The sequence below is a fragment of the Coregonus lavaretus genome (assembly GCF_964263955.1).
Source record: "Coregonus lavaretus genome assembly, chromosome: 36".
Classification (NCBI taxonomy): Eukaryota; Metazoa; Chordata; class Actinopteri; order Salmoniformes; family Salmonidae; genus Coregonus; species Coregonus lavaretus.
This window is the reverse complement of record NC_140023.1, coordinates 3,681,110-3,708,590: the sequence shown is the minus strand read 5'-3', so window position 1 is coordinate 3,708,590 and position 27,481 is coordinate 3,681,110. Positions and strand designations below refer to the sequence as shown.

The 27,481-nt window shown below is 42.8% G+C and overlaps 1 protein-coding gene across 3 annotated transcripts in view; it reads right to left on the bottom strand.

Annotated features, from left to right (window-relative positions):
- The window catches only part of LOC311110616 (atlastin-2-like), a 28,293-nt gene extending 16,342 nt beyond the window's left edge, over window positions 1-11,951 (bottom strand). For 2 of the 3 annotated variants that reach the window (XM_084153139.1, XM_084153140.1), the window contains exons 1-2: window positions 11,857-11,946; window positions 4,812-5,191 (exon numbers count right to left, since the gene is read on the bottom strand). In XM_084153139.1, the coding sequence (XP_084009265.1) occupies window positions 4,812-5,191; window positions 11,857-11,935 (459 nt within the window). In that variant the 5' untranslated portion in view covers window positions 11,936-11,946. Of the gene's footprint in view, window positions 1-4,811; window positions 5,192-11,856 lie in introns of all 3 variants that reach the window. The other variant, XM_084153138.1, reaches the window with a different exon arrangement.
- Between the last annotated feature and the right edge of the window lie 15,530 nt (window positions 11,952-27,481).

Genomic DNA, 27,481 nt, shown 5'->3' with positions numbered 1-27,481 from the left:
AGTGTGTCAGATAGTGCTGAGCGATTAGTGCTTTTTGAGTCGGTTCGGTTATAAAAATAAGAGGTTTTCGATTTCGGTATTTAAAAAAAAAACATTAAATGCACTATGCATTATGTGGGTTGAATGCAGCAACACAGAATAAAACAATTAGTAACAGTCCCATGATGGTAGTGACTTCCCATTACGGCTTATCACTTATTAACCATCATTTATTTCACATTAACTTAATAAAATATTTCAGTTGTGTATATTACATTTGTTTTATTTGATGACTTTATTATTTAATTCCAAGTCATCACCTCATCTCTGCTGCCTATTTTGTCTGACAAAAATCACTTTTGTAGTTCTTCAAAGAATACAAACTAAAAATCACTTAGATCATGCATTTTCAGGTAGAGATACCACGCGAAGCAACAGCTCCTCTCTAGATCACCTCACAATCATGCATTCTTCTCTCTTCTGTAGCAGGCATAAAATAAAAAAAAGACTGGACAAGGAGATGCGCAATGGATTATGGTCATTGTAGTCAATTACCACGTTTTATGGGATAAACTATGTAGAATATTGTCCTGTTGGAAACTACAACTCCCTACTACATTGCACAGTTCAGGCTGGATCAGATTTATCTTTAGAGAAACTGTGCGATGTGCGCATTGAGCTCACAGGAAAAAACTGAACGCAATGGAATTCAAATAATTGATCCCACATCGGTCAATTGGTTGTTAAAAAAGAAATAACGAAAAATAACCCACATTTCAGTTAATTGCTCAGCATTAGTGACAGACGTTGAGATGAACAACAGACCCAGGCAGGCAGGCAGTAAGTAAGTATATATATATATATATATATATATATCTCTAAGATATCCCTTTCCCAAGCTTCCAGACCTATAACAACACATGGTGGTCTGTAAAGTGATACTGGCCCTGCAATCTCTGGCTGCTGCTTGGCTGATACTGACTCTTCCTCACTCTCTCCCTCAGATTCAAGTCGTCAGTAGAAACATTGTTATACATCCATATTTATTCAGTGCTGAGAAAACACCAGCCATTTCCAAATCTAGGACTATAGCTACATAAATATTTCTCAAAGTAAAAACCAAAACAAATGCATGGTTCAAGCCAAAGCACAGTGGACACATTAACATAACCCCTGGATGCTGATTAGGGATTTGAACTGGTAATGCAGTGATGTGGCCGTTGTAATGTATGCCCTTCCCTTGGGAAGCCCTTGTCCCAGAAACTAGCAGAGAAATTCATATTTCAGCAAAACGCTAATGAGACAAATTGCTTTTGAACTACAGTTTGTGAAATGACCTGAAGACAATACCAATTATCTAGCACAGACTAGGAATGGAAAATGCATTTGGCTGAAAATAAATGGCCTCAAGGAATTTCACACTACTAAATTAATCCCAAAGGAAAAATAACTACTAACATCCATTTAGAGCCATTAGCAGACTTCCCGTTTAGATAAGTTCTCAACCCCTAGATGGAGGACATTATGTGCATCAGCCAGGTAACTCAATCAGGTCAGTAGGTGGCTCATTAATCTGGGAATCCAGGACTAATACGGGGTTTATTCAGGATCTCCAAACTGCTTTACAAATGTTGGTATTGAACCGACAACCCAGAGATTTACCCTGAAAAAGTTAGCAGCGTTACACAACAACTTTTAATTAACCCTACACTCAGGGCTGTGTTAATGACGTGATAACAGATTGTTGATGCTGCCAGCAAGTGCATTTAACAACACCGTTTCCCAGCTAACAGACACGGTTGTTCTTCAATTGGTTCTTCCTTTCAGCAAAACCTTCATTCAACCTGATCTGCCCAATGAATGATTAGGAGAAATATAAGTATTCTGTATTGAATTGTCTGTACTGTAGGTACAGTGCCTTCAGAAAGTATTCACACCCCTTTACTTTTTCCATATTATATTTTGTTACAAAGTGGGATTAAATTGTCATTTTTTGTAAATGATCTACACAAAATAGTCTGTCAAAGTGATTTTTTTTGGTACATTTGTAAAAATAAAAATAAAAAAGGGGGAAAAAAACATATCTTGATTAGATAAGTATTCAACCCCCTGAGTCGATACGTGTTAAAATCACCTTTGGCAGCAATTACAGCTGTGAGTCTTTCTGGGTAAGTCTAAGAGCTTTGCACACCTGGATTGCACAATATTTGCACATTCTTTTAAAAAGTATTCAAGCTCTGTCAAGTTAGTTGTTGATGGTTGTTAGCAATTTTCCAGCCCTGCCATAGATTATCAAGCCGATTTAAGTCAAAACTGTAACTAGGCCACTCTGGAACATTCAATGTCATCTTGGTAAGCAACTGTTTTAGGTTATTGTCCTGCTGAAAGGTGAATTTGTCTCCCATTGTCTGTTGGAAAGCAGACAACCAGGTTTTCCTTAAGGATTTTGCCTGTACTTAACTCTATTACGTTTATTTTTATCCCAAAAAAAACTCCCTAGTCCTTGCCAATGACAAGCGAGTGGTACTCAGTGATGGGTTGGATTAGCCCCATTAAACTCTGTGGCTGTTTTAAAGTCCCCATTGTCCTCATGGTGAAATCCCTGAGAGGTTTTCTTCCTCTCCGGCAACTGAGTTAGGAAGGACGCCTGTATCTTTGTAGTGACTGGGTGTATTGATACACCATCCAAACTGTAATTAATAACTTCACCATGCTCAAAGGGATATTCAATGTCTGTATTTTTTGTACCCATCTACCAATAGGTGTCCTTCTTTGCGAGGCATTGGAAAACCTCCCTGGTCTTTGTGGTTGAATCTGTGTTTGAAATTCACTACTCGACTGAGGGACCTTACAGATAGTTGTATGTGTGGGGTACAGAGATGAGGTAGTCATTCAAAAACCAGGTTAAACACTATTATTGCCTGCAACTTATTAAGCACATTTTTACTCCTGAACTTATTTAGGCTTGCCATAACAAAGGGGTTGAATACTTATTGACAAGACATTATAGCTTTTCATTTTTTATACATTAGTTGTTTTTTTTAAACACACAAAAATAAACAATTCCACTGACATTATGTGGTATTGTGTGTAGACCAGTATAAAACAATCTCAATTTAATCAATTTTAAATTCAGGCTGTAACAACAAAATGTGGAAAAGGTCAAGGGGTTTGAATACTTTCTGAAGGCACTGTATACAGTGGGGAGAACAAGTATTTGATACACTGCCGATTTTGCAGGTTTTCCTACTTACAAAGCATGTAGAGGTCTGTAATTTTTATCATAGGTACACTTCAACTGTGAGAGACGGAATCTAAAACACAAATCCAGAAAATCACATTGTATGAATTTTAAGTAATTCATTTGCATTTTATTGCATGACATAAGTATTTGATCACCTACCAACCAGTAAGAATTCCGGCTCTCACAGACCTGTTAGTTTTTCTTTAAGAAGCCCTCCTGTTCTCCACTCATTACCTGTATTAACTGCACCTGTTTGAACTCGTTACCTGTATAAAAGACACCTGTCCACACACTCAATCAAACAGACTCCAACCTCTCTACAATGGCCAAGACCAGAGAGCTGTGTAAGGACATCAGTGATAAAATTGTAGACCTGCACAAGGCTGGGATGGGCTACAGGACAATAGGCAAGCAGCTTGGTGAGAAGGCAACAACTGTTGGCGCAATTATTAGAAAATGGAAGAAGTTCAAGATGACGGTCAATCACCCTCGGTCTGGGGCTCCATGCAAGATCTCACCTTGTGGGGCATCAATGATCATGAGGAAGGTGAGGGATCAGCCCAGAACTACATGGCAGGACCTGGTCAATGACCTGAAGAGAGCTGGGACCACAGTCTCAAAGAAAACCATTAGTAACACACTACGCTGTCATGGATTAAAATCCTGCAGCGCACGCAAGGTCCCCCTGCTCAAGCCAGCGCATGTCCAGGCCCGTCTGAAGTTTGCCAATGACCATCTGGATGATCCAGAGGAGGAATGGGAGAAGGTCATGTGGTCTGATGAGACAAAAACAGAGCTTTTTGGTCTAAACTCCACACGCCGTGTTTGGAGGAAGAAGAAGGATGAGTATAACCCCAAGAACACCATCCCAACCGTGAAGCATGGAGGTGGAAACATCATTCTTTGGGGATGCTTTTCTGCAAAGGGGACAGGACGACTGCACCGTATTGAGGGGAGGATGGATGGGGCCATGTATCGCGAGATCTTGGACAACAACCTCCTTCCCTCAGTAAGAGCATTGAAGATGAGTCGTGGCTGGGTCTTCCAGCATGACAACGACCCGAAACACACAGCCAGGGCAACTAAGGAGTGGCTCCGTAAGAAGCATCTCAAGGTCCTGGAGTGGCCTAGCCAGTCTCCAGACCTGAACCCAATAGAACATCTTTGGAGGGAGCTGAAAGTCTGTATTGCCAAGCGACAGCCCTGAAACCTGAAGGATCTGGAGAAGGTCTGTATGGAGGAGTGGGCCAAAATCCCTGCTGCAGTGTGTGCAAACCTGGTCAAGACCTACAGGAAACGTATGATCTCTGTAATTGCAAACAAAGGTTTCTGTACCAAATATTAAGTTCTGCTTTTCTGATGTATCAAATACTTATGTCATGCAATAAAATGCAAATTAATTGATTAAAAATCATACAATGTGATTTTCTGGATTTTTGTTTTAGATTCCGTGTCTCACAGTTGAAGTGTACCTTTAATAAAAATGACAGACCTCTACATGCTTTGTAAGTAGGAAAACCTGCAAAATCGGCAGTGTATCAAATACTTGTTCTCCCCACTGTATGTGTGAGTGTGCACCCGGTCTCACCTGGTTGAGCATGTATCGGAGCATGAAATCCAGCAGGAAGGACTTGCCCTTGCGGAAGGCCCCAGCCACCGACACCACCACCACGTTAAGGTCTCTGACATCCTCCTGCAGTAGGAGCGTCTCCAGGGCCGCCGTGTCCAGCTCAAACTTGTGGTCGTCTTCGTGGGCCAGGACAATCTGGATGGGCCGAGCCTTCTCCTCCACCACCACCACCTCTTCTACAGGCTGCTCCTTGACAGGACTCCGATCTGGGGCAGTCAGCTCTGGCGCCTGTTCCCACTCCTCATCTGTCTCGCTATCTGCCTCTGCCCGAGGCGCCATCCTGGGAGGAGGTCTCCGATCTGGCAGGGACAGAGGAACATCTTCCACACCACCCGCACCTGAGAGAGAAAACAGGTCACACAGGTGTCATGCTGTTAAGAGCAGGGAGACTGCACATTTTTAATTGTACACTTTACACATCACAAGGAAAATTCAGAGAAGTGTAGTCAGGGTCCTCTTCAAAAAAGTTAGTCATTATTCTTATCATATTAGAGGATTCCAGCATCTGAACTTCATCAGGCATTGTCCATATTATAGGCCATTCCATGACAGTTTCTGGCCATGGTATTTGTTGCATGCTGTAGAGGTTGACACAGGAACAGGTCTTGCGGGATTCCGGCAGGAATGGGAGTGAAGTTCTAGAGTCAAGTTTAGTATGTATTATGTGGAGCATTTCATAAAAATAAAGAAGGGCCTAATATACACTGAGTGTACAAAACATTAGGAACACCTGCTCTTTCCATGACAGACTGACCAGGTGAATCCAGCTACAACCAGGCTTGCCCTGAGAACAGTCTTGGTTTCCACTAACGTGATGCTGCCACAGAGCCGGGACACACGGGCCAGCAGCTAACGGAGGAAGTTATTTCAGATTTGAGCATAAAAATGAGCACGGGACGGGAGTGATTTTTCTCGGGATGGGACCGGAAAGTTCCGGGGTTATAGAACTGTACGTGAAAAAAAATAGGACAGGACAAGACCGGAATTAATTTTCACTCCCATGTCAACCTCTAGCATGATGCCAGTACATTGCCACAGGCCTGCACTGCACACACTTGGTTATTAGGAAATGCATCTGAGAAAGTGAGACAAAAGACAGTGGTATTATGAGATGAAGTACCAGGCCAACATATGGGTCATATTTGAGTCAATGCATCTACACTGTGCAGTAGCCTCTTTTCTATGTCCAAGCCTCTAGGTAAGTAGTCCACACCTGTTGTTTACCAAGCATGTCACAAATACAATGATTTATTGGGCTATGACCTCAAGGAGCTCAACATTACAAAATAAACAAAAGGGATAGCATTTCAAAAAGCTTTCAGTTTAGCCTTTTAATCTTTCCATGAAGGGTGTCTAAAGGTAGGCGTTCCCTCTCCAGGTGTGGGAATTTTCCACCCCATCACAGTAGACAGACACCTTATCCAACACCCTTGGAACTAGTATGACAAGTATTTGGGACTGCAGGTGCTCATGCAAACAAGCATCCTACAACTGCTACCGATCATTAGACAAAGAAAACAAAAAAACTAAACAGTTGTCAAGGAGACCCTTGGAGAGGTATGGTTCACAACACCAAGCAAGATTCCAAGGAAAAACCTCATTATGACACTTTCCTCCTGAGCGGACAGTCTTACAAGACATGTGACTTTAACATATCAAAGAATAAACACTTCGTACCTAATAACAACCCAAGCCAAAGCTCGGAGTAGGATCTGGTCTAAGGCAGGTTTGAGGGCTTGCCGCAAGGCTGTTCTCTGCCGATGGCAAACAGCAGTGGGCTGACTGGGCTCTATGGCTGATGCCAGGATAGGGGTTGCCGAACAGAAGGTACGAGAGAACAGGACAGCATTCTCCGGAGCAGAGCTTACACTGGAGAGGCATCCTGCTGATTCTGGTATAATGACTGTCTGGTCTGCCAACAGAGAGCCTTCACTGTGGGTTTGAGACTGCTAGATAAACACTACCGAAAAATAAGTAAAAAACATTAAAATCACACCACACAATAAGCCAAGTTTAATGAATGTATTCTATAGCTAGACGGACAACCATGTCACAGACATCAATGCCAGAGTTACTTTTTAGTCGCAGTGACACTAAAGCTGAATTTAAATACCCCAAGCTCCTGACACCTCAGAATTTCCCAACACATGGGAAGACATGAAATTTACACCAGTACGATTAATGATCAGCTGCAACACGTGCAGAATAGCATGACAGCAGATCAGGACGGGAAAATCGAAGAATCACTGTGTTAATCGGGTAAAAAGGTAATCTACTGTAACTCGTGGCCAGACTGCTAACTTTATTCACATATAAACAACGGTACTTAACGTCCTACGTCAGTCCAATGTAAAATGGACCATAACCCACACATAGGCCCCTCTATGCAAGTGTCCATCAAAGCGGGGGATACGAAGCAGTAGTCAGCAAAATGAAGTGCCAGTGCTACCATAGGAGAGAGACGGACACTATTCTGCAGGGGCTGCTGAGATAGTGGGGGGTTCCACATACCTATAGGGCTGATACCAACACACCATTTACTTTAAGTGTTGCTGTTGAGGGAAGCTAGAGGTTAGGCTAATACACAGTCCAATCCCCTCTACCTTACCTTGGAGCAAACAGAGCCAGATCAAAATTGGCAGGTTAATTTATCATTCCTTATCTTGCCACGGTTGTCTCCTGTTGCATTTGCATCAGCCCTCATCAGGGTCTCTGGCAGGCCATGTATGGAGCCAGTCTAGGTCTACATCTCAGCATCTAAAACAGCTCTCTATTTACCCTGTCCCTCCTCTGACTCCTCTCCTTCGTCGTGACACTGCGGACTGGTGCCAACTCCAAGAGACGACTCCCTCTCTGGACCGGAGTCAAGCAGGGCAAATGCTAAACTGCAACAAGGGATCTGCACACCAAGGACAAAGTGCAGCACCAGTGAGTGTTAACTATTACCACACAAACAAACCCAGCTGTATTTTGCACTGATACAAGGGTCATGTCACAAGGCTAAAGGATTTGAAAGACCCTCATTAAGTGATGTCAAAAATAACACCTTCCATTTTCCTGTTGACTGACTTATGTATACATTAAGATTCCAAAAACAACATTGCTACACAAAGAATTGTGCCAGGTTGCAACAGTTCTTCAGTGAGAAAGATGTTAGGTAGGGGTGTTGGGTAGGGGTGCAAGGGATTTTCCCCATGTGAAACCAAGACTAGAACAGCTGAAGAAACGGAAGGCTACATATAGCTAGCCTATATCACGTTACAATAGAGTTGATGATAGCTGTTGCACCTGACCTGACAGAGACAGAAAAAGCGTCTGGTGTTGTTCCCTCCTTGCGTCAATCAAGGAGTCTGATGCAAGGATACAGAATGGGCATGCAAAACCACAGGAGCAAAGCGTTCCCTTTTTGATATATTAAGCCTACTTTGGTGACCAGCTAACGTTAGGCCTAGTTGTCTAACTGGGTTTGGAGGGTTTCAGTTACACTGCAAGAAGACAAAAAGGCTATTTCAATAGAGGAATATATGTTTCAATGAAAAGCTAGAAAGTTGAAGTTCCTAGCTAACTTTAAAACGATAAGGAGTTCCTGGTTGTCTAAATTCAAAAATGAGAGTTCAAACGTGCGCCGTCGCTAAATCCTTCTCCCTCCCGTCTCCTGATTCTGCCTCGTCGACCAGACTCTCCTCCCTTTCTGCATCCTATGACTTGCACTGTCCCCTTTCCTCCTGGCTGGCTCTGCCCTCCCCTGCTGCACTGTGGCTGAGTGACTCATTGCAAGCTTACAGAACAGGGCTGCGGGCAGCTGACCGAAAATTTTGGAAAACTAAACTTCCGGAGGACCCTTCATCCTTTCACTCCCTCCTCTCTACATTCGCCGCTGCTAAAGCCACTTCTATCAATAAATGTCAAGCTTCTTCCTCTAACAATAGGAAACTTTTTTTCCACCTTCTCCTCCCTCCTTAAATCCTCCCCCTCTCCCCCCCTGCGGACGACTTTGTAAACATCCCCTGCTCCAGACCATCTCTGGAGACCTTCTCCCATTCCTATTTCCCTCAGCCCTGATCACTGGCTGCATCCCCTCTAACTTCAAAATGGCCAAAGTCGCTCCCCTCCACAAGAAACCAACACTTGACCCCTCTGAATTAAAAAAAACAACAGACCGGTATCCTTCTTTCTTTTCTTTCCAAAACACTTGAGCGTGCTGTCTCTGACCAGCTCCCTCAGAACGATCTTCTTGACTCTAACCAGTCAGGCTTCATTATGGGTCACTCAACCGAGACTGCTCTCCTCTGTGTATTTGTATTGATTATGGATCCCCATTAGCTGCTGCCAAGGCAGCAGCTACTCTTCCTGGGGTCTGGCAAAATTAAGGCAGTTACACAATTTTAAAAGCATTACAATACATTCATTACAGAATTCACAATAAACTAAGTGTGTGCCCTCAGGCCCATACTCCACTACCACATATCTATTGAGGTTTAGGGTTTAGTGAATGATTTGTCCCAAATACAATGCTTTTAGTTTTGAAATATTTAGGACTAACTTATTCCTTGCTACCCATTCTGAAACTAACGGCAGCTCTTTGTTAAGTGTTGCAGTCATTTCAGTTGTTGTAGTAGCTGACGTGTATAGTGTTGAGTCATCCGCATACATAAAGCTCTTCAGGCATGTCATTAGTAAAGATTGAAAAAAGTAAGGGGCCTAGACAGCTGCCCTAGGGAATTGCTGATTCTACCTGGATTATGTTGGAGAGGCTTCCATTAAAGAACACCCTCTGTTCTGTTAAACAGGTAACTCTTTATACACAATATGTGACCGACAGCCTTGAGTAATGGCGCCGGAGGAGATGGCTGCCGTTTTATGGACTCTTAACCAACCGTGCTATTTTGTGTGTTTTTTCTCATTGTTTTTAACTTATTTTGTACATAATGTTGCTGCTACCGTCTCTTATGACCGAAAAGAGCTTCTAGACATCAGAACAGCGATTACTCACCTTGAACTGGACAAATAATTTTTATTTTATGAGTCGGACGAGAGGGATTTGCTCGATACACCCGACAAGGCCCTCATCCCAGTCATTCGCAGTAGAAAGAAAAGGAGATATTGCGGAAGGAGATCGGGGTGCTTGGTAAGGAGCCAGTGACGAGTGGCTAATCTGCCTTTGCCATCGATACTATTGGCCAACTTGCAATCGCTGGATAATAAAATGGACGAACTACAGGCACGAATATCCTACCAACGGGACATTAAAAACTGTAATATCTTATGTTTCACCGAGTCGTGGCTGAACGAAGACATGAATAACATACAGCTGGCGGGTTATACACTATCGGCAGGATAGAACAGCAGCCTCTGGTAAGACAAGGGGAAGCGGTCTATGTATATTTGTAAACAACAGCTGGTGCACGATATGTAAGGATATGTTTAACAAAGACTGGTTATGTTTTAGTTAAAATAACAAACCGAGTGTTTCCAGTATACAGTGTTCAGCTGCGCATTCTGATGACGTCAGGACCAAAGAGTACACACACACACACCATATTGCCTCCCCCTAGAGTACCTCTGGTCCACCATATTCTCGATTGGTATTTCTGAGCGAGTGAACTGAGTGAAAACACACACACACACACACACACACACACACACACACACACACACACACACACACACACACACACACACACACACACACACACAGGAACACTGCAAGCCTCCCCTCTGGCTATGTAAATCACACTTATGGCATGTCACTGAGGCTCTCCGCACTGCCAAAGCTGACTCTCTCTCTCCTCTGTTCTCATCCTCCTAGATCTATCCACTGCCTTCAACACCGTGAACCATCAGATCCTCCTCTGGAACTGACCTTCCAAGGAGTTACATTATTTTCCAGAGAACGCATAGAGCCCCGAGTTGATTATCCATTTTATACCATGGCTATATTTGAAAATAACCATTACCATACTGGCTGGCAACATTCTTATCCCTTGCTTGCTAGCTAGCCAACTACGGCTAACTTACAGTCACGTCAAACAGTGCAGCCAGAATAACAAAGAAGTAGCTGCATTTGCATAAGCTGTTTTCTAGTGACATTTATTTGGATACATCCATAACAATGAGCTAATGATGCGCGATTTCACCTGGCATATAACATTTGCTCTCTCGTCAGGACACTGTTGTTCAGAGGAGCTAACCAACAACACAGCAAACACAATCACTTCAAACTGAAGCTGGAAAGACCTCAAACTAGCTGCACTTCGTTTCGTTTTACCTGTAGTTTTCTATTGATAGTTATTTGTATATATCCATAAAAATGATGCCGATTCATGATTTCGACTGGCTGAGAAAAGCTGCCTAACTGTCTGATTCATCCCAACTCGTTCATTACTATGTGACAGCTGGAGCTCGAATTTGAATATTGAAACAACGTTACAAATCTCGGAGAGACCAGACAGCAAGGTATGTTGAAAACTAAATGTTTGTCAAAAATAAATATGAGATGTCTAGATGCTTTTTATAGTGGAGATCAAGTTTATAAATTGCCTGGCTGGGTTGATGAGTGGATTACGTTGTCTGATGGAACAGAGTAAATAGGCATTATAACGTCATAGATTTAGCGGATGGTAATTTGTGAAATAGACACCGTATGGAATGCGGTTTTAACCAATCAGCATTCAGGATTGAACGGACCATGGGAAACACGCAACGCAACAGCGGGCAACACGCTTGGTCCGAAAATGATGGAACCGGCCAGGTGAGAGTAACGGCTGGTCAACACAAACCGGCGCCAATTAGCTAAATTATCTACACAATAACGTTAAACCCTTCACTGGTTGGGTCCCTGTAAAAGTAAAAAACATAGCTAGCTGGGTCCCTCCAAAAGTAAAAACATGGCTAGCTTGGCTACTGGAGGTTACGACACTCAGGAGAAACACAACGCCGAACGAGGTACATGTCAGTCAGTCTCAATCTAATATCCACATATTCTCCATGAATAAAAAGTTACCTTCGTCAAAGACGTGTCTTTTGCGGTTTTGATTTTGTTCGAAATGATTCCGTTTCCTCAGCCCGCTAACCTCCGCCATCTTGTCCTGTTTAAAATAATCCCACGTAGTTGACGTCAAAGAACCCTTCTTCTTCTTTGGGATTGTGTTGGTGGATCGTATCCAATTTAAGGTGCATACACCGCCACCTACTGTATTAACTGCAGTGTGAGGTCATTCATTAAATTGGGGGAAAATAAAAATTCCCATGCCAACTATTAACCATAAAAATAAAACACCCAATTCCACTATTTACTTGATCTATTCCTACTCTAGACCAACGGTCTAAAGAACTCTTCTTCGTCTTCTTCTTCTTCTTCTTCTTTGGTATATTGGCGATCACATAATTGAATGTGCATCCTGCCACCTACTATGCGGGATTACTATGCGGGATGGAAACAGGATTCCCCAAAAAACTGAACAAACTATCCATAAAAACAACTTTTTAGATCTTATTCCCACACAGGCACAAGGGGAACCTGAGAGGGCAGGTCTTCCAGTGCCAGTACCCCTTGCAAGTTTTCAGATGTCAAATCCTTAAGTCCCCCAAAACATTTCTGCAGCAGCCACAATAATGTCCAGTTTCTTAGACTTCTTTGAGACTTTTGCTTTACAGTTTATAACCGTGGCAATGAACGCAACAAAATCCACCTTTTTAACACACAGGGTATCTTTTGTCTGGATGCAAACATTTACTACTGGTTGTGGTCTATCCACTACCATATCTTCACTAGCATCACTTGTTTTCTCAATTCTTTTAATTGCCTCCGCATAGGAGATTCGATTGACCGCTCTAACTTTTAACCACCTCAATCTCCTTCACCTTTACAGGGCACTCCAGGAACTCAGGATCATGATCCCCACCAGAATTGCAACACTGTCGTCCTTCTACACACCGTTCTTCAGTATACTATGTTCGTCTGCACACACTTAAAACATGGCCAAATCCTTTACAATTCTTACACTGCAGTGGTTTGGGGACGAAAGCTCTTACGGCATATCTTACATAACCAAGCTTCACATGCGTAGGTATTTGCTCTTTATCAAAAAACAACAGGACCGACAGACTTTCTTCTTTTTCTGCATTCACCCAGCGGGTCAGACACCGGGCACCAACCACGCCAGGAATTCTCTTCAGGTATTCAACCTGAACATCCGTCGTCACCCCTGAGATGACTCCTTTGACGGGTGCCCTACTCCGAAGTTCAAAACACAAAACCTCTGTTGTCCGGATTCTTTGAGTCCCACTGCAATCTTCCTCTGTTCTTCAGAAATACAATTAATCAAAATAAAACCACTCCTGGTCACTCTGACAGACTCCACTTTTCCAAGCACATACAGTACTTCACCATTTACGACACCTCAAACGGGTTTCCCACATATGCATCCTTACTCAACAAACGCATCCCAACAAGAAGCGATTCATTATCATTCACACACGTATCCTCCAATCCAGTTTTAGACAATTTCCTTTTTGTTCCAGTTTTCAATACTACTCTTGTCCATTCAGAACATTCGTCTTCACCAAATTTGCTCAACGCGCTGCTTGATTCCAACTCAGCATCCACTTCCGCCATTTTTCCACCAACAGCCTCTCTTCTTCTTCTTCTTCTTCTTCTTAAACCAAAATTATGCATTACTGCCACCAAATGGACTGCAGTGTAAATCCATTACACTGTGATACAAAAAGGGGAAAAGGCGGGAAATGAAGAAAATAACCCTCCCAACTACTCTACATTCATTAAAAAAACACCACCCCATTACACTACTTTGACCGACGGCCTTGGAGGACGGGACACTATCATTTCATTCATACTGGCAAAGGTCTACTACTCACCGGGAGCCTCTTGGGATACCTCACTCTTGAACCATCTTCGTATACTTTCTTCACTGCCTCAGTATACGACACCTTCTGTACAACTCTGACCCTGGCAACCTCAACCTGCCTGTCTCGCACAGGACACTTCTAATCCCCTGCAACATGGGCACCCCTACAGTTAACACACCGATACTACACATTCCTTTGTCCAATGCCCTTTTGCACACTTCTCACATCTAGGAATCTCCCTCCTACATACTGCTGCAACATGACCATAAGCTTGGCACCTGAAACACAGTAACTGATATATCCTAATATTACTTTGTCGGGGAAAATACTCTGAATCAAAACTCAAAAGGGCAGACTCTGATGCTTCTGTTTCACCACACTCGCCACTGGGTCTGCGTTGCCCCAAACGGCGGGCTTCACAGACACCGGGAATCTTCAACTTCAGTTGATCCACCTCCACCCTTACCGCTACCCCAGTAATCACACCACTCAATGGCGCCCTGGTCCCGAGAGCAAAGCAAGCAACAGGTCTTGTTCCCAGTCACATGGCACGGAGCGTCGGCTCCCTCCCTCCACCCATTCATCGTCACTTCCTGTTGAACGCAGAACGAGGGAGAGCTCGGTTTGATGTTTTGGACAGTTTGTTGTTTTGAAAGTGTATTGGAATGTTTCTTAGTAACTAGCTAACTTTTGAGCTTGGATCCCGCGTCGCAGTTGGCATCAGTTGCTGGGACTGTCCAGTGATCCTACCGACCAAGGCTGGGTCTGAGGAGCTATTTGGCGTAGCAGCTAGCCTAGCTGCTAGCTAGCTAGCTGCCTATCAAGCTAGCAGTGTTTTTTGAGGGCTTGAACACTGCCCCCGATGCGGTTAGCCATTGTGGCTGGGACCGCGAATTGTCACGAGTTTGTGGCTGTCTAGATCCCTGCTGTTTGTTGTTGTTTTCAATCTTCCCTGTGACCTGCCCTGTCTGGAACTGCGAGGAGTAACAGCGTAACATACGTTGCTACCATAAGAAAGACCAAAACCGGCGGGAGTACCGTTGAGGACAGTGGTGTCTCTGTATCACAGGTGAAGGATCTTTTAAATGAACAAAAATAGTTTTACAAGCAGTTGTTACAACAACAAGAAAATAGCTTCAAGTGTTTTGTCCAAATACTGGTGGATTCAACTAATAAAATAATGGACGACCTGACCAGAGAGGTCAAGGACCTGAAGAAAAGTTTGCTGTTCTCCCAGGGTCAGCTCGATGAGTTGAAACAGGAGAACGGCAAGATGACAGCAATCTGTAAGTCATTAAGAGAGGACATCAGTTCTGTGTGTGAATCCATGATAACAATGACAGAGAAATCTCGAAGGACAATCAAGGCGGAACAACATGGTTGTGGACGGAATTGCAGAATCTCCACATGAGACCTGGATGGAGTCTGAGGACAAAGTGAGGGAAATGATCTCTGAGGAATTGAAGATGGACCACAGGAAGATTGAGGTGGAGCGCGCACACAGGACTGGAAAACCCATCACCGACCCAGGTGACAGCCCGAGGTCGATAGTGGTCGAGTTCTTGAGGTTCAAGGACAAGGTAGCTGTTCTGGAAAAAGCCAAGAACATGAGAGGAACGTATATCTTCCTCAACGAGGACTATCCTGAAGCTGTGCGCCAGAAGAGGAAATAACTTATTCCAGCCATGAAAGCAGCCAGAGTGCGTGGGGACATTGCTTACATATGCTATGACAGGCTCATTGTCCATCCTCCCTCCCAAAAGCCTGGAAGGGATGAGAGAGTCAAGCTTATGGGTTCGTAGCTTCAACCCCGCAGCACACACACACACAAATTGATTAATGGACTGCTGAATGTATATTTTTTTGTTTCTCTTGCTTTGTTTGCTCTTTTCCATATTATGTCTATCTCTGATAAGCTACCCAGGAAAGGGCTGAAAATAGCTCATATTAATATATGTAGTCTTAGAAATAAGGTTAATGAAATCAATAACTTGCTAACATCAGATAACATTCATATATTAGCCATTTCTGAGACTCACTTTGATAATTCATTTGATGATACAGCAGTAGCAATACAAGGATATAACATCTATAGAAGAGACATATATTGCTGTATACATTCAGAGCCATATCCCTGTAATGCTTAGAGAAGAACTTATGTCAAGTGTTATTGAAAAGTTGTGGTTGCATGTTCACCTGGCACATCTAAAGCCTTTTCTTTTGGGGTGTTGCTATAGGCCACCAAGTGCGAACAGTCAGTATCTAAATAATATGTGTGAAATGCTTGATAGTGTATGTGATGTAAACAGAGAGGTCTACTTTCTTGGGGACCTGAATGTTGACTGTTTTTCATCAAACTGTCCACTCAAGAGGAAGCTTCTCACTGTAACCAGTGCCTATAATCTGGTTCAGGTTATTAATCAACCTACCAGGATGTTTACAAACACTACAGAAACAAGATCATCCACATGCATCGATCACATTTTTACTAATACTGTAGAACTTTGTTCTATAACTGTATCTGTACCAATTGGATGCAGTGATCACAATATAGTGGCTATATCCAGGAAAGCCAAAGTTCCAAAAGCTGGGCCTAAAATAGTGTATAAGAAATCATACAAAAGATTTTGCTGCAACTCTTAATATTTGTTGGTCTGATGTGATTAATAAGGAGCATCCAGACGCTGCACTTGATGAATTTATGAAATTGCTTCTTCCAATTATTGATAAACATGCACCTGTTAAGAAACTGACTGTTAGAACTGTTAAGGCTCCATGGATTGATGAGGAATTGAAAAACTGTATGGTTGAAAGAGATGGGGCAAAAGGAGTGGCTAATAAGTCTGGCTGCACATCTGACTGGCTGACTTACTGCAAATTGAGAAATTATGTGACTGAACTCAACAAAATGAAGAAGAAACTGTATTATGAAGCCAAGATCAATGATATAAAGAATTATGGAGTACTTTAAATGGAATTATGGCCAGAAAGACTAATTCAATTCTATCTTTCATCTAATCAGATGGCTTATTCATCACCAAACCATTTGATGTTGCCAATTATTTTTATGACTTAATTGGCAAAGTGGGCAAACTTAGGCAGGAAATGCCAACAACGAACAGTGAGCCATCGTATTCATGCATAAAAAAACAAATAATGAAAGAAAAGCATTGCACGTTTGAATTTTGTAAAGTTAGTGTGGGAGAAGTGGAAAAATTAATGTTATCGATCAATAATGACAAACCTCCTGGCATTGACAACTTAGATGGAAAGCTACTGAGGATGTCAGATCTTTAATCTGAGTCTAGAGGAAAGTCTTTGTCCTCAGGCCTGGAGGGAAACCAAAGTCATTCCGTGGTAAAGCGGCCTTTACTGGTTCTAACAGCAGACCTATCAGCTTGCTGCCAGCTCTTAGCAAACAGTTGGAAAAAAATGTGTTTGACCAAATACAATGCTATTTCTCTGTAAACAAATTAACAACATACTTTCAGCATGCTTATAGAGAAGGGCACTCAACATGTACTGCACTGACACAAATTACTGATGATTGGTTGAAAGAAATTGATAATAAGAAGATTGTGGGAGCTGTACTGTTAGATTTCAGTGCAGCCTTTGATATTATTGACCATAACCTGTTGTTGAAAAAACGCATGTGTTATGGCTTTTCAACCTCTGCCATATCGTGGATTCAGAGCTATCTATCTAATAGAACTCAAAGGGGTTTCTTTAATGGAAGCTTCGCAGGGCAGCTCTCTAGGCCCTCTACTCTTTTCTATTTTTACCAATGACCTGCCATTGGCATTAAACAAAGCATGTGTGTCCATGTATGCTGATGATTCAACCATATACACATCAGAAACCACAGCTAATTAAGTCACTGAAACATTTTTACATTTACATTTTAGTCATTTAGCAGACGCTCTTATCCAGAGCGACTTACAGTTAGTGAATACATATTTTTTTTATACTGGCCCCCCGTGGGAATCGAACCCACAACCCTGGCGGCCATTCCCTCCCCTACCCTGGACCAATTGTGCCCATGAGTCTCCCGGTCGCAGCCGGCGGCGACAGAGCCTGGATTCGAACCAGGATCTCTAGTGGCACAGTTAGCACTGCGATGCAGTGCCTTAGACCACTGCGCCACTCAGGAGTACCCTTAACAAAGAGTGGCAGTCTGTTTTGGAATGGGTGAACAGTAATAAACTGGTCCTGAACATCTCTAAAACTAAGAGCATTGTATTTGGTACAGATCATTCCTTAAGTTCTGGACCTCAGCTGAATCTGGTAATAAATTGTGCGGCTGTTGAACAAGTTGAGGAGACTAAATTACTTGGAGTTACCTTAGATTGTAAACTGTCATGGTCAAAACATATTGATTCAATGGTTGTAAAGATGGGGAGAGGTCTGTCCATAATAAGGAGATGCTCTGCTTTTTTGACACCACTCTACACAAAGCAAGTCCTGTAGGCTATAGTTTTGTCTTATCTTGATTATTCTCCAGTTGTGTGGTCGAGTGCTGCAAGGAAAGACCTAGTTAAGCTGCAGCTGGCCCAGAACAGAGTGGCACGTCTTGCTCTTCGTTGTAATCAGAGGGCTAATATAAATACTATGCATGCCAGTCTCTCTTGGCTAAGAGTTGAGGAGAGACTGACTGCATCACTTCTTACTTTTATAAGAAGCATTCATGTGTTGGAAATCCCAAATTGTTTGCATAGTCAGTTTACACACAGCTCTGACAAACACACTTACCCCACCAGACATGCCACCATGGGTCTTTTTACAGTCCCCAGATCCAGAACAAATTCAAGAAAGTGTACAGTATTATATAGAGCCATTATTGCATGGAACTCCATTCCATCTCATATTGCTCAAATGAACAGCAAACCTGGTTTCAAAAAACAAATGAAGCAACACCTCACGACACAACGCCTCTCCCTTATTTGACCTAGATAGTTTGTGTGTATGTATTGATATGTACAGTTGTGGTCAAATGTTTTGAGAATGACACAAGTATTGGTCTTCACAAAGTCTGCTGCTTCAGTGTTTTTAGATATTTTTGACAGATGTTACTATGGTATACTGAAGTATAATTACAAGCATTCCATAAGTGTCAAAGGCTTTTATTGACAATTACATTAAGTTTATGCAAAGAGTCAATATTTGCAGTGTTAACCCTTCTTTTTCAAGACCTCTGCAATCCGCCCTGGCATGCTGTCAATTAACTTCTGGGCCACATCCTGACTGATGGCAGCCCATTCTTGCATAATCAATGCTTGGAGTTTGTCAGAATTTGTGCGTTTATGTTTGTCCATCCGCCTCTTGAGGATTGACCACAAGTTCTCAATGGGATTAAGGTCTGGGGAGTTTCCTGGCCATGGACCCAAAATGTCGATGTTTTGTTCCCCGAGCCACTTAGTTATCACTTTTGCCTTATGGCAAGGTGCTCCATCATGCTGGAAAAGGCATTGTTCATCACCAAACTGTTCTTGGATGGTTGGGAGAAGTTGCTCTCGGAGGATGTGTTGGTACCATTCTTTATTCATGGCTGTGTTCTTAGGCAAAATTGTGAGTGAGCCCACTCCCTTGGCTGAGAAGCAACCCCACACATGAATGGTCTCAGGATGCTTTACTGTTGGCATGACACAGGACTGATGGTAGCGCTTACCTTGTCTTCTCCGGACAAGCTTTTTCCGGATGCCCCAAACAATCGGAAAGGGGATTCATCAGAGAAAATGACTTTACCCCAGTCCTCAGCAGTCCAATCCCTGTACCTTTTGCAGAATATCAGTCTGTCCCTGATGTTTTTCCTGGAGAGAAGTGGCTTCCTCGCTGCCCTTCTTGACACCAGGCCATCCTCCAAAAGTCTTCGCCTCACTGTGCGTGCAGATGCACTCACACCTGCCTGCTGCCATTCCTGAGCAAGTTCTGCACTGGTGGTGCCCCGATCCCGCAGCTGAATCAACTTTAGGAGATGGTCCTGGCTCTTGCTGGACTTTCTTTGGCGCCCTGAAGCCTTCTTCACAACAATTGAACCTCTCTCCTTGAAGTTCTTGATGATCTGATAAATGTTTGATTTAGGTGCAATCTTACTAGCAGCAATATCCTTGCCTGTGAAGCCCTTTTTGTGCAAAGCAATGATGACGGCACGTGTTTTCTTGCAGATAACCATGGTTAACAGAGGAAGAACAATGATTTCAAGCCCCACCCTCCTTTTAAAGCTTCCAGTCTGTTATTCTAACTAAAACAGCATGATAGAGTGATCTCCAGCCTTGTCCTCGTCAACACTCTCACCTGTGTTAATGAGAGAATCACTGACATGATGTCAGCTGCTCCTTTTGTGGCAGGGCTAAAATGCAGTGGAAATGTTTTTTGGGGGGATTAAGTTCATTTTCATGGCAAAGAGGGACTTTGCAATTAATTGCAATTCATCTGATCACTCTTCATAACATTCTGGAGTATATGCAAATTGCCATCATAACAACTGAGGCAGCAGACTTTGTGAAAATTAATATTTGTGTCATTCTCAAAACTTTTGACCACGACTGTAGGCTACGTGTGCCTTTAAAAAAATATATATTGATGTAGTTCTGTCCTTTAGCTGTTCTTGTCTATTAATGTTCTGTAGTATGCCATGTTTCATGTTTTATGTGGACCCCAGGAAGAGTAGTTGCTGCTTTTGCAACAGCTAATGGGGATCCTAATAAAATACCAAATACCAATACTAAGAAACACAAAAAAGGATCACAAGTACACTTTGGGTTACCTTCACCGATTCAACAGCACCCAACTCCCTCACCCAACCCGAAACCACACATGGGTCAGCCAAAAGGCAGGGGTCCACTTTCTCCAAAGATGTCACTCCTACTGGACCAGAATCATTTTTATCATGACCATCACCACACCTGCCACTTCAGGTCATTCATCCTTATTGTTTGTATGACTCATTCTGTTTGTACTTGACGCCAATCTTCCTCACTGTCCTAAAGGAAGGTCAATTCCATCAGTGGGCTGATGTCCATTGTCCACTTTTTCTGGTTTCCAACTCCAAAATCCTCTTTAGATTACTCTTCTGGGTCTAGAAAATGTGCACAAATTGTACACTACTGGAATTAAAATCAAATCAAATCAAATGTGTTATTGCGGGTGTAGCGAAATGCTTGTGCTTCTAGCTCTGACAGTGCAGTAATATCTAACAAGTAATATCTAACAATTTCACAACATATACCCAATACACACAAATCTAGTAAGGAATGGAATTTAAGAATATTTATATATATGGACAAGCAATGACAGAGCGGCATGGACTAAGATACAGTAGAATATTATAGAACAGAATACAGTATATACATATAAGATGAGTAGTGCAAGATAGGTACATTTCTTAAAGTGGCCAGTGATTTCAATAGGCAGCAGCAGCCTCTAATGTGCTAGTGATGGCTATTTAACAGTCTGATGGCCTTAAGATAAAAGCTGTTTTTCATTCTCTCTGTCCCAGCTTTGATGCACCTGTACTGACCTCGCCTTCTGGATGATAGCGGGGTGAACAGGCAGTGGCTCAGGTGGTTCATGTCCTTGATTATCTTTTTGGCCTTCCTGTGACATCGGGTGCTGTAGGTGTCTTGGAGGGCGAGTAGTTTGCCCCCGGTAATGCGTTCGGCAGACCACACCACCCTCTGGAGAGCCCTGCGGTTGTGGGCGGTGCAGTTGCCGTACCAGGCGGTGATATAACCCGACAGGATGCTCTCAATTGTGCATCTGTAAATGTTTGTGAGTGTTTTAGGTGCCAAGCCAAATTTCTTCAGCCTCCTGAGGTTGAAGAGGCTCTGTTGTGCCTTCTTCACCACACTGTCTGCGTGGGTGGACCATTTCAGTTTGTCATTGATGTGTACGCCAAGGAACTTTAAGCTTTCCACCTTCTCCACTGCGGCCCAGTCGATGTGGATAGGGGGATGCACCCTCTGCTGTTTCCTGAAGTCCACGATCATCTCCTTTGTTTTGTTGACGTTGAGTGAGAGGTTATTTTCCTGGCACCATACTCCCAGAGCCCTCACCTCCTCCCTGTAGGCGGTCTCGTCATTGTTGGATTTGGTCACTGGTGGTGGAATCTCCTCACATTTGCTAAGGATATGCCTGCTCTCTGTGGCAGAGTTGACAATGAAAATGAGGCATTATACAACCGCACATTATAGTCATTACAAGCAATGTAATTCAAACAAAAATAACTAGTGAGTGAAGTATACACTCTTTTCAATAAATCATTGTCACCTCTCTCTGCTTCCTACTCTTTGCTCTCTCTCCTTCTCATGGTTATCACAGAGAGCTGTCAGCCTACAGGCTACAGCTACCCTACTGTATACACAACCTAGAATGCCTGGGAGTGCAGTTTGTGTCAATTATATAATTATATTACTTAATATACAGTGCATTTGGAAGGTATTCAGACACCTTGACTTTTTCCACATTTTGTTACGCTACAGCCTTATTCTAAAATGTATTAAATTAATTGTTTTCCTCATCAATCTACGCACAATACCCCATCATGACAAAGCGAAAACAGATTTTTGCAATTGTATAAAAAAACAAAACAGAAATACCTTATTTACATAAGTATTCAGACCCTTTGCTATGAGACTCAAAATTGAGCTCAGGTGCATCCTGTTTCCATTGATCATCCTTGAGATGTTTCTACAACTTGATTGGAGTCCACCTGTGGTAAATTCAATTGATTGGACATGATTTGGAAAGGCACACACCTGTCTATATAAGGTCCCACAGTTGACAGTGCATGTCACAGCAAAAAACAAGCCATGAGGTCGAAGGAATTGTCCGTAGAGCTCCGAGACAGGATTGTGTCGAGGCACAGATCTAGGGAAGGGTACCAAAAAATATCTGCAGCATTGAAGGTCCCCAAGAACACAGTGGCCTTCATCATTCTTAAATGGAAGAATTTTGTAACCACCAAGACTCTTCCTAGAGCTGGCCGCCCGGCCAAACTGAGCAATTGGGGGAGAAGGGCCTTGGTCAGGGAGGTGAACAAGAACCCAATGATCACTCTGACAGAGCTCCAGAGTTCCTCTGTGGAGATGGGAGAACCTTCCAGAAGGACAACCATCTCTGCAGCACTCCACCAATCAGGCCTTTATGGTAGAGTGGCCAGACGGAAGCCACTCCTCAGTAAAAGGCACATGATAACCCGCTTGGAGTTTGCCAAAAGGCACCTAAAGACTCTCAGACCATGATAAACAAAATTCTCTGGTCTGATGAAACCAAGATTGAACTCTTTGGCCTGAATGCCAAGTGTCACATCTGGAGAAAACCTGGAACCATCCCTACGGTGAAGCATGGTGGTGGCAGCATCATGCTGTGGGGATGTTTTTCAGCGGCAGGGACTGGGAGACTAGTTAGGATCGAGGGAAAGATGAACGGAGCAAAGTACAGAGAGATCCTTGATGAAAACCTGCTCCAGAGCACTCAGGACCTCAGACTGGGGTGAAGGTTCACCTTCCAACAGGACAACGACCCTAAGTACACAGCCAAGACAACGCAGGAGTGACAAGTCTCTGAAAGTCCTTGAGTGGCCCAGCCAGAGCCCGGACTTGAAGCCGATCTAACACCTCTGGAGAGACCTGAAAATAGCTGTGCAGTGACGCTCCCCATCCAACCTGACAGAGCTTGAGAGGCTCTGCAGAGAAGAATGGAAGAAACTTCCCAAATACAGGTGTGCCAAGTGTGTAATGTCATACCCAATTAGACTCTAGGCTGTAATCGCTGTCAAAAGTGCTTCCACAAAGTACTGAGTAAAGGGTCTGAATACTTTTGTAAATGTGATATTTCAGTTTATTTCTTTCTTATACATTTGCAAAAATGTCTAAAAAACTGTTTTGCTTTGACATTATGGAGTAATGTGTGTAGATTGATGAAGGGAAAAAACGATTTAATCCATTTTAGAATACGGCTGTAACGTAACAAAATGTGGAAAAAGTCAAGGGGTCTGAATACTTTCCGAATGCACTGCACTCAGGAACCAAGCCGCTTTTAGCCCACTGCCAGAAATCCTCTTCCACAGTAGTCCTTTATTTGTTTAATTTCATTAGCTTTAATTTTAGGTACCTATTTTCTAATATATTCATGTCTATGTCAATAGTAGACGCTACACAGCTTCTAGCTTTCTGTGGCTAAGATAGGAACTAGTTATGCAAGTTTCCAAACGCCTTTCTCGCATTCATAAATATTAGACGTGGAGGTGTTTCTTAAATGAGAAGTTGCAGAAGAGACCGGGTCGTTCAAAATAGGTCACACAGAAAGGAGGTCTCAGTTTGGTTGAATAATGCCTCAAGCTTAGCAGAGCATTTATAAAGTCAGAAGAGGGAAATGAAATGAGCGTACTGTAGGCTACAGTATGAAGGTGTTCCTGCTGTATATAAACCCAGAGAAGTTGTCTCTAATTATACCCATATTTTGTACTTGGCCTATTGATTCTAGCAGCAGTAGCAGAGGGGGTTTGTGTATTCCTCAGAGGAGAGCAGACTAAGGCTTGCCACTACCCACAGTGCACTTGAGAGAAACTGCTAGATCTATTTACAAAACTATCCTCTACCCACAGTACTCTCTAGACAATTTGAGGAGATAAGGAGGTCAGAGAGGATGAGGTGGGAACTTGAGACCTCTTCAGCAACTGTAGACCTACCATAGAGTGACAAAGGAAATCACATGATCTACTGAAAAATGTGTATATACAGCCCATGGAGCTGACTGGATTCTGTGTTGGTTTATCTTTGTCTAGCCGTTATCGTTAGTACACAGGGATCATTGAGGCACTTTAAAAAGCAATAAATAATCTTCAGTTGAGAGGTGCAATAACATTCTGCTATTTACCTAACGTCATATCATCTGCTGCCTGCTATCACTATTTGGATAAGAGCAGTAAACGTATAGTGATGTTGATTGAGGTAATGGTCTCCTTGTGGAACAGAACAAACACAATAAAACTAGAGTAGGGCCCTCAGGGTATGGAGGCTTCAGACTAGTCTACAGTCGTGGTCAAAAATTTTGAGAATGACACAAATATTAATTTTCACAAAGTCTGCTGCCTCAGTTGTTATGATGGCAATTTGCATATACTCCAGAATGTTATGAAGAGTGATCAGATGAATTGCAATTAATTGCAAAGTCCCTCTTTGCCATGAAAATGAACTTAATCCCGAAAAAAGCTTGTCCGGAGAAGACAAGGTGAGCGCTACCATCAGTCCTGTGTCATGCCAACAGTAAAGCATCCTGAGACCATTCATGTGTGGGGTTGCTTCTCAGCCAAGGGAGTGGGCTCACTCACAATTTTGCCTAAGAACACAGCCATGAATAAAGAATGGTACGAACACATCCTCCGAGAGCAACTTCTCCCAACCATCCAAGAACAGTTTGGTGACGAACAATGCCTTTTCCAGCATGATGGAGCACCTTGCCATAAGGCAAAAGTGATAACTAAGTGGCTCGGGGAACAAAACATCGACATTCTGGGTCCATGGACAGGAAACTCCCCAGACCTCAATCCCATTGAGAACTTGTGGTCAATCCTCAAGAGGCGGGTGGACAAACAAAAACGCACAAATTCTGACAAACTCCAAGCATTGATTATGCAAGAATGGGCTGCCATCAGTCAGGATGTGGCCTAGAAGTTAATTGACAGCATGCCAGGGCGGATTGAAGAGGTCTTGAAAAAGAAGGGTCAACACTGCAAATATTGACTCTTTGTATAAACTTAATGTAATTGTCAATAAAAGCCTTTGACACTTATGGAATGCTTGTAATTATACTTCAGTATACCATAGTAACATCTGACAAAAATATCTAAAAACACTGAAGCAGCAAACTTTGTGAAGACCAATACTTGTGTCATTCTCAAAACTTTTGACCATGACTGTAGATTGCTCAGGTTGTCACCAAATTTTGTTTCAGTTGTTTGAAAGTCGACAAAGTCACGGCATTGCATCAGTGATGGCTACTGTTTGTGTTCATGCTCGAATAGAACAAGGGCAAGAACAAACTTCCATCGTAAATTCATTCTGAATAGGAGAGCTGACATAGAAAAGCTAAATGTGATGATCAGTCACCATACATAAGTGCTAGATGTGGAGGTTCATAAATGTAATGAATAGCTGTGTTTTTTGGCAGCAAACTGACTATTTGCAAAATGTGAGACATATGCATTGTAATCCTTCAATACTGACACAATAAAAAGAACAAGGTCAAGATAACCCTCTATTTGATTAGTTTGAGCTAGTCAGACTTCCACAAACTTGCTTTCGTAGCCTTATTTCTCAGTTAGTGTGTTTGCATTGGCAGGGCTTGAACTTGGCTTTCTCCCCAGAGTTCCTGGGAGTTATATAAATGAGTTTAGAGTTGGGCTGAGGGTTGTTAGGAAGTTAATATAATAATATTGTGCATTGTAATGGCTTTCTCAAGAGCTCATTTTCATAAAGGGTAACACGTTTACCTCGTAGGGGTATTATTTTTACTGACGCCTAAGGAACTGCTTGCAATTACACAGACATAAAATAAATAGCTAGCTATAGCTCCCCAAAAATAACAAAATAACTAATGCGTACATTATCAATTATGTATGAGGCCTTTCCATCAAAGACTAAAATCTCATTCTGTAATTATGTTTTAATCATATCCTGGTGGGGTAGCAGAGGATTACAACCCACAACCCAACCCCTCCCTGGTTGTTCAACTGGTCGTTCAGAACAGCACCGTTTCCGTTACGTTTCACACCGTTTTTTCGCACTGAACGCAGCCCTGTGAAATAAAATGTAATTTGTCCTTAAAGCTGTATAAACCCATTACCATACAGGACTCCTCATACACAGTCTCCATTGCCGCACACACTGTAAGACCCATGTGACAAGGTCGTGGCCAGGGCTCACTGGTCAGCAATGCTGGTAACTGTCCGCCGGATGGCTCGAGGTGGGATTCACAGCTGTCCTCAAATAACCCCTCACAGAGCCATAAGAGATTTACTGGACCTGAGAAAAAGACTGCGGTCGGGTATCCGGGTGGGTGGCATTGGATCAACACACACTCTCAAGATACACTAAACACACACATAGGCCTACACACAAACACACATGTCCAAAGGCCAGGACTACTGAGCCAGGAGATCCCCCTACCATCCCTGGATTAAATGTGACATTTTGGTTCTCCTGAAGGACTTTTCCCCCTGTGTGCGACATGCTCTTCTGCAGTTATAAAATGTAATTTATGTGACTTTCAGGTACAGAGAATCAGAGCTAGCTGTCAGCATACAGGAGAGCTGTCAAGCCTGGCACGTGAGGCTAGAATCATAATGGATTGGTTAGTGGGAATCGCATATATGAAGAGACAAGGATCTCTCTGGGTATTTCTGGGCTCAAGGGCACCTGTTTACATAGATAGGTTTGGCTCACCTAGAAAACTGGGCCACAAAGAGCTGGAGGACATCTGTGCTAATTTGGACTTTCTCATTAGAGCCCCTCCCTCTCTGCTCTAGTGAAGTCTGTGTAAGTTCATATGAGTTACTATCTTCCTCGTAAATCCTTGCTGTTGGTTTATTTCACCTTCAGTATAGCACTCATAATACTCTGATTAAGTGCTGACCATAAGACCCAGTAATGATAAAAACATGCATACAGCCTTAATATGCTAATGAGCCTGTGACCTGCCCTCTGTTCCGAAGAGAAAAGAGGAGCGGGTCAGTGGCTAAATAAAGAAAGCCAGGGAACTAG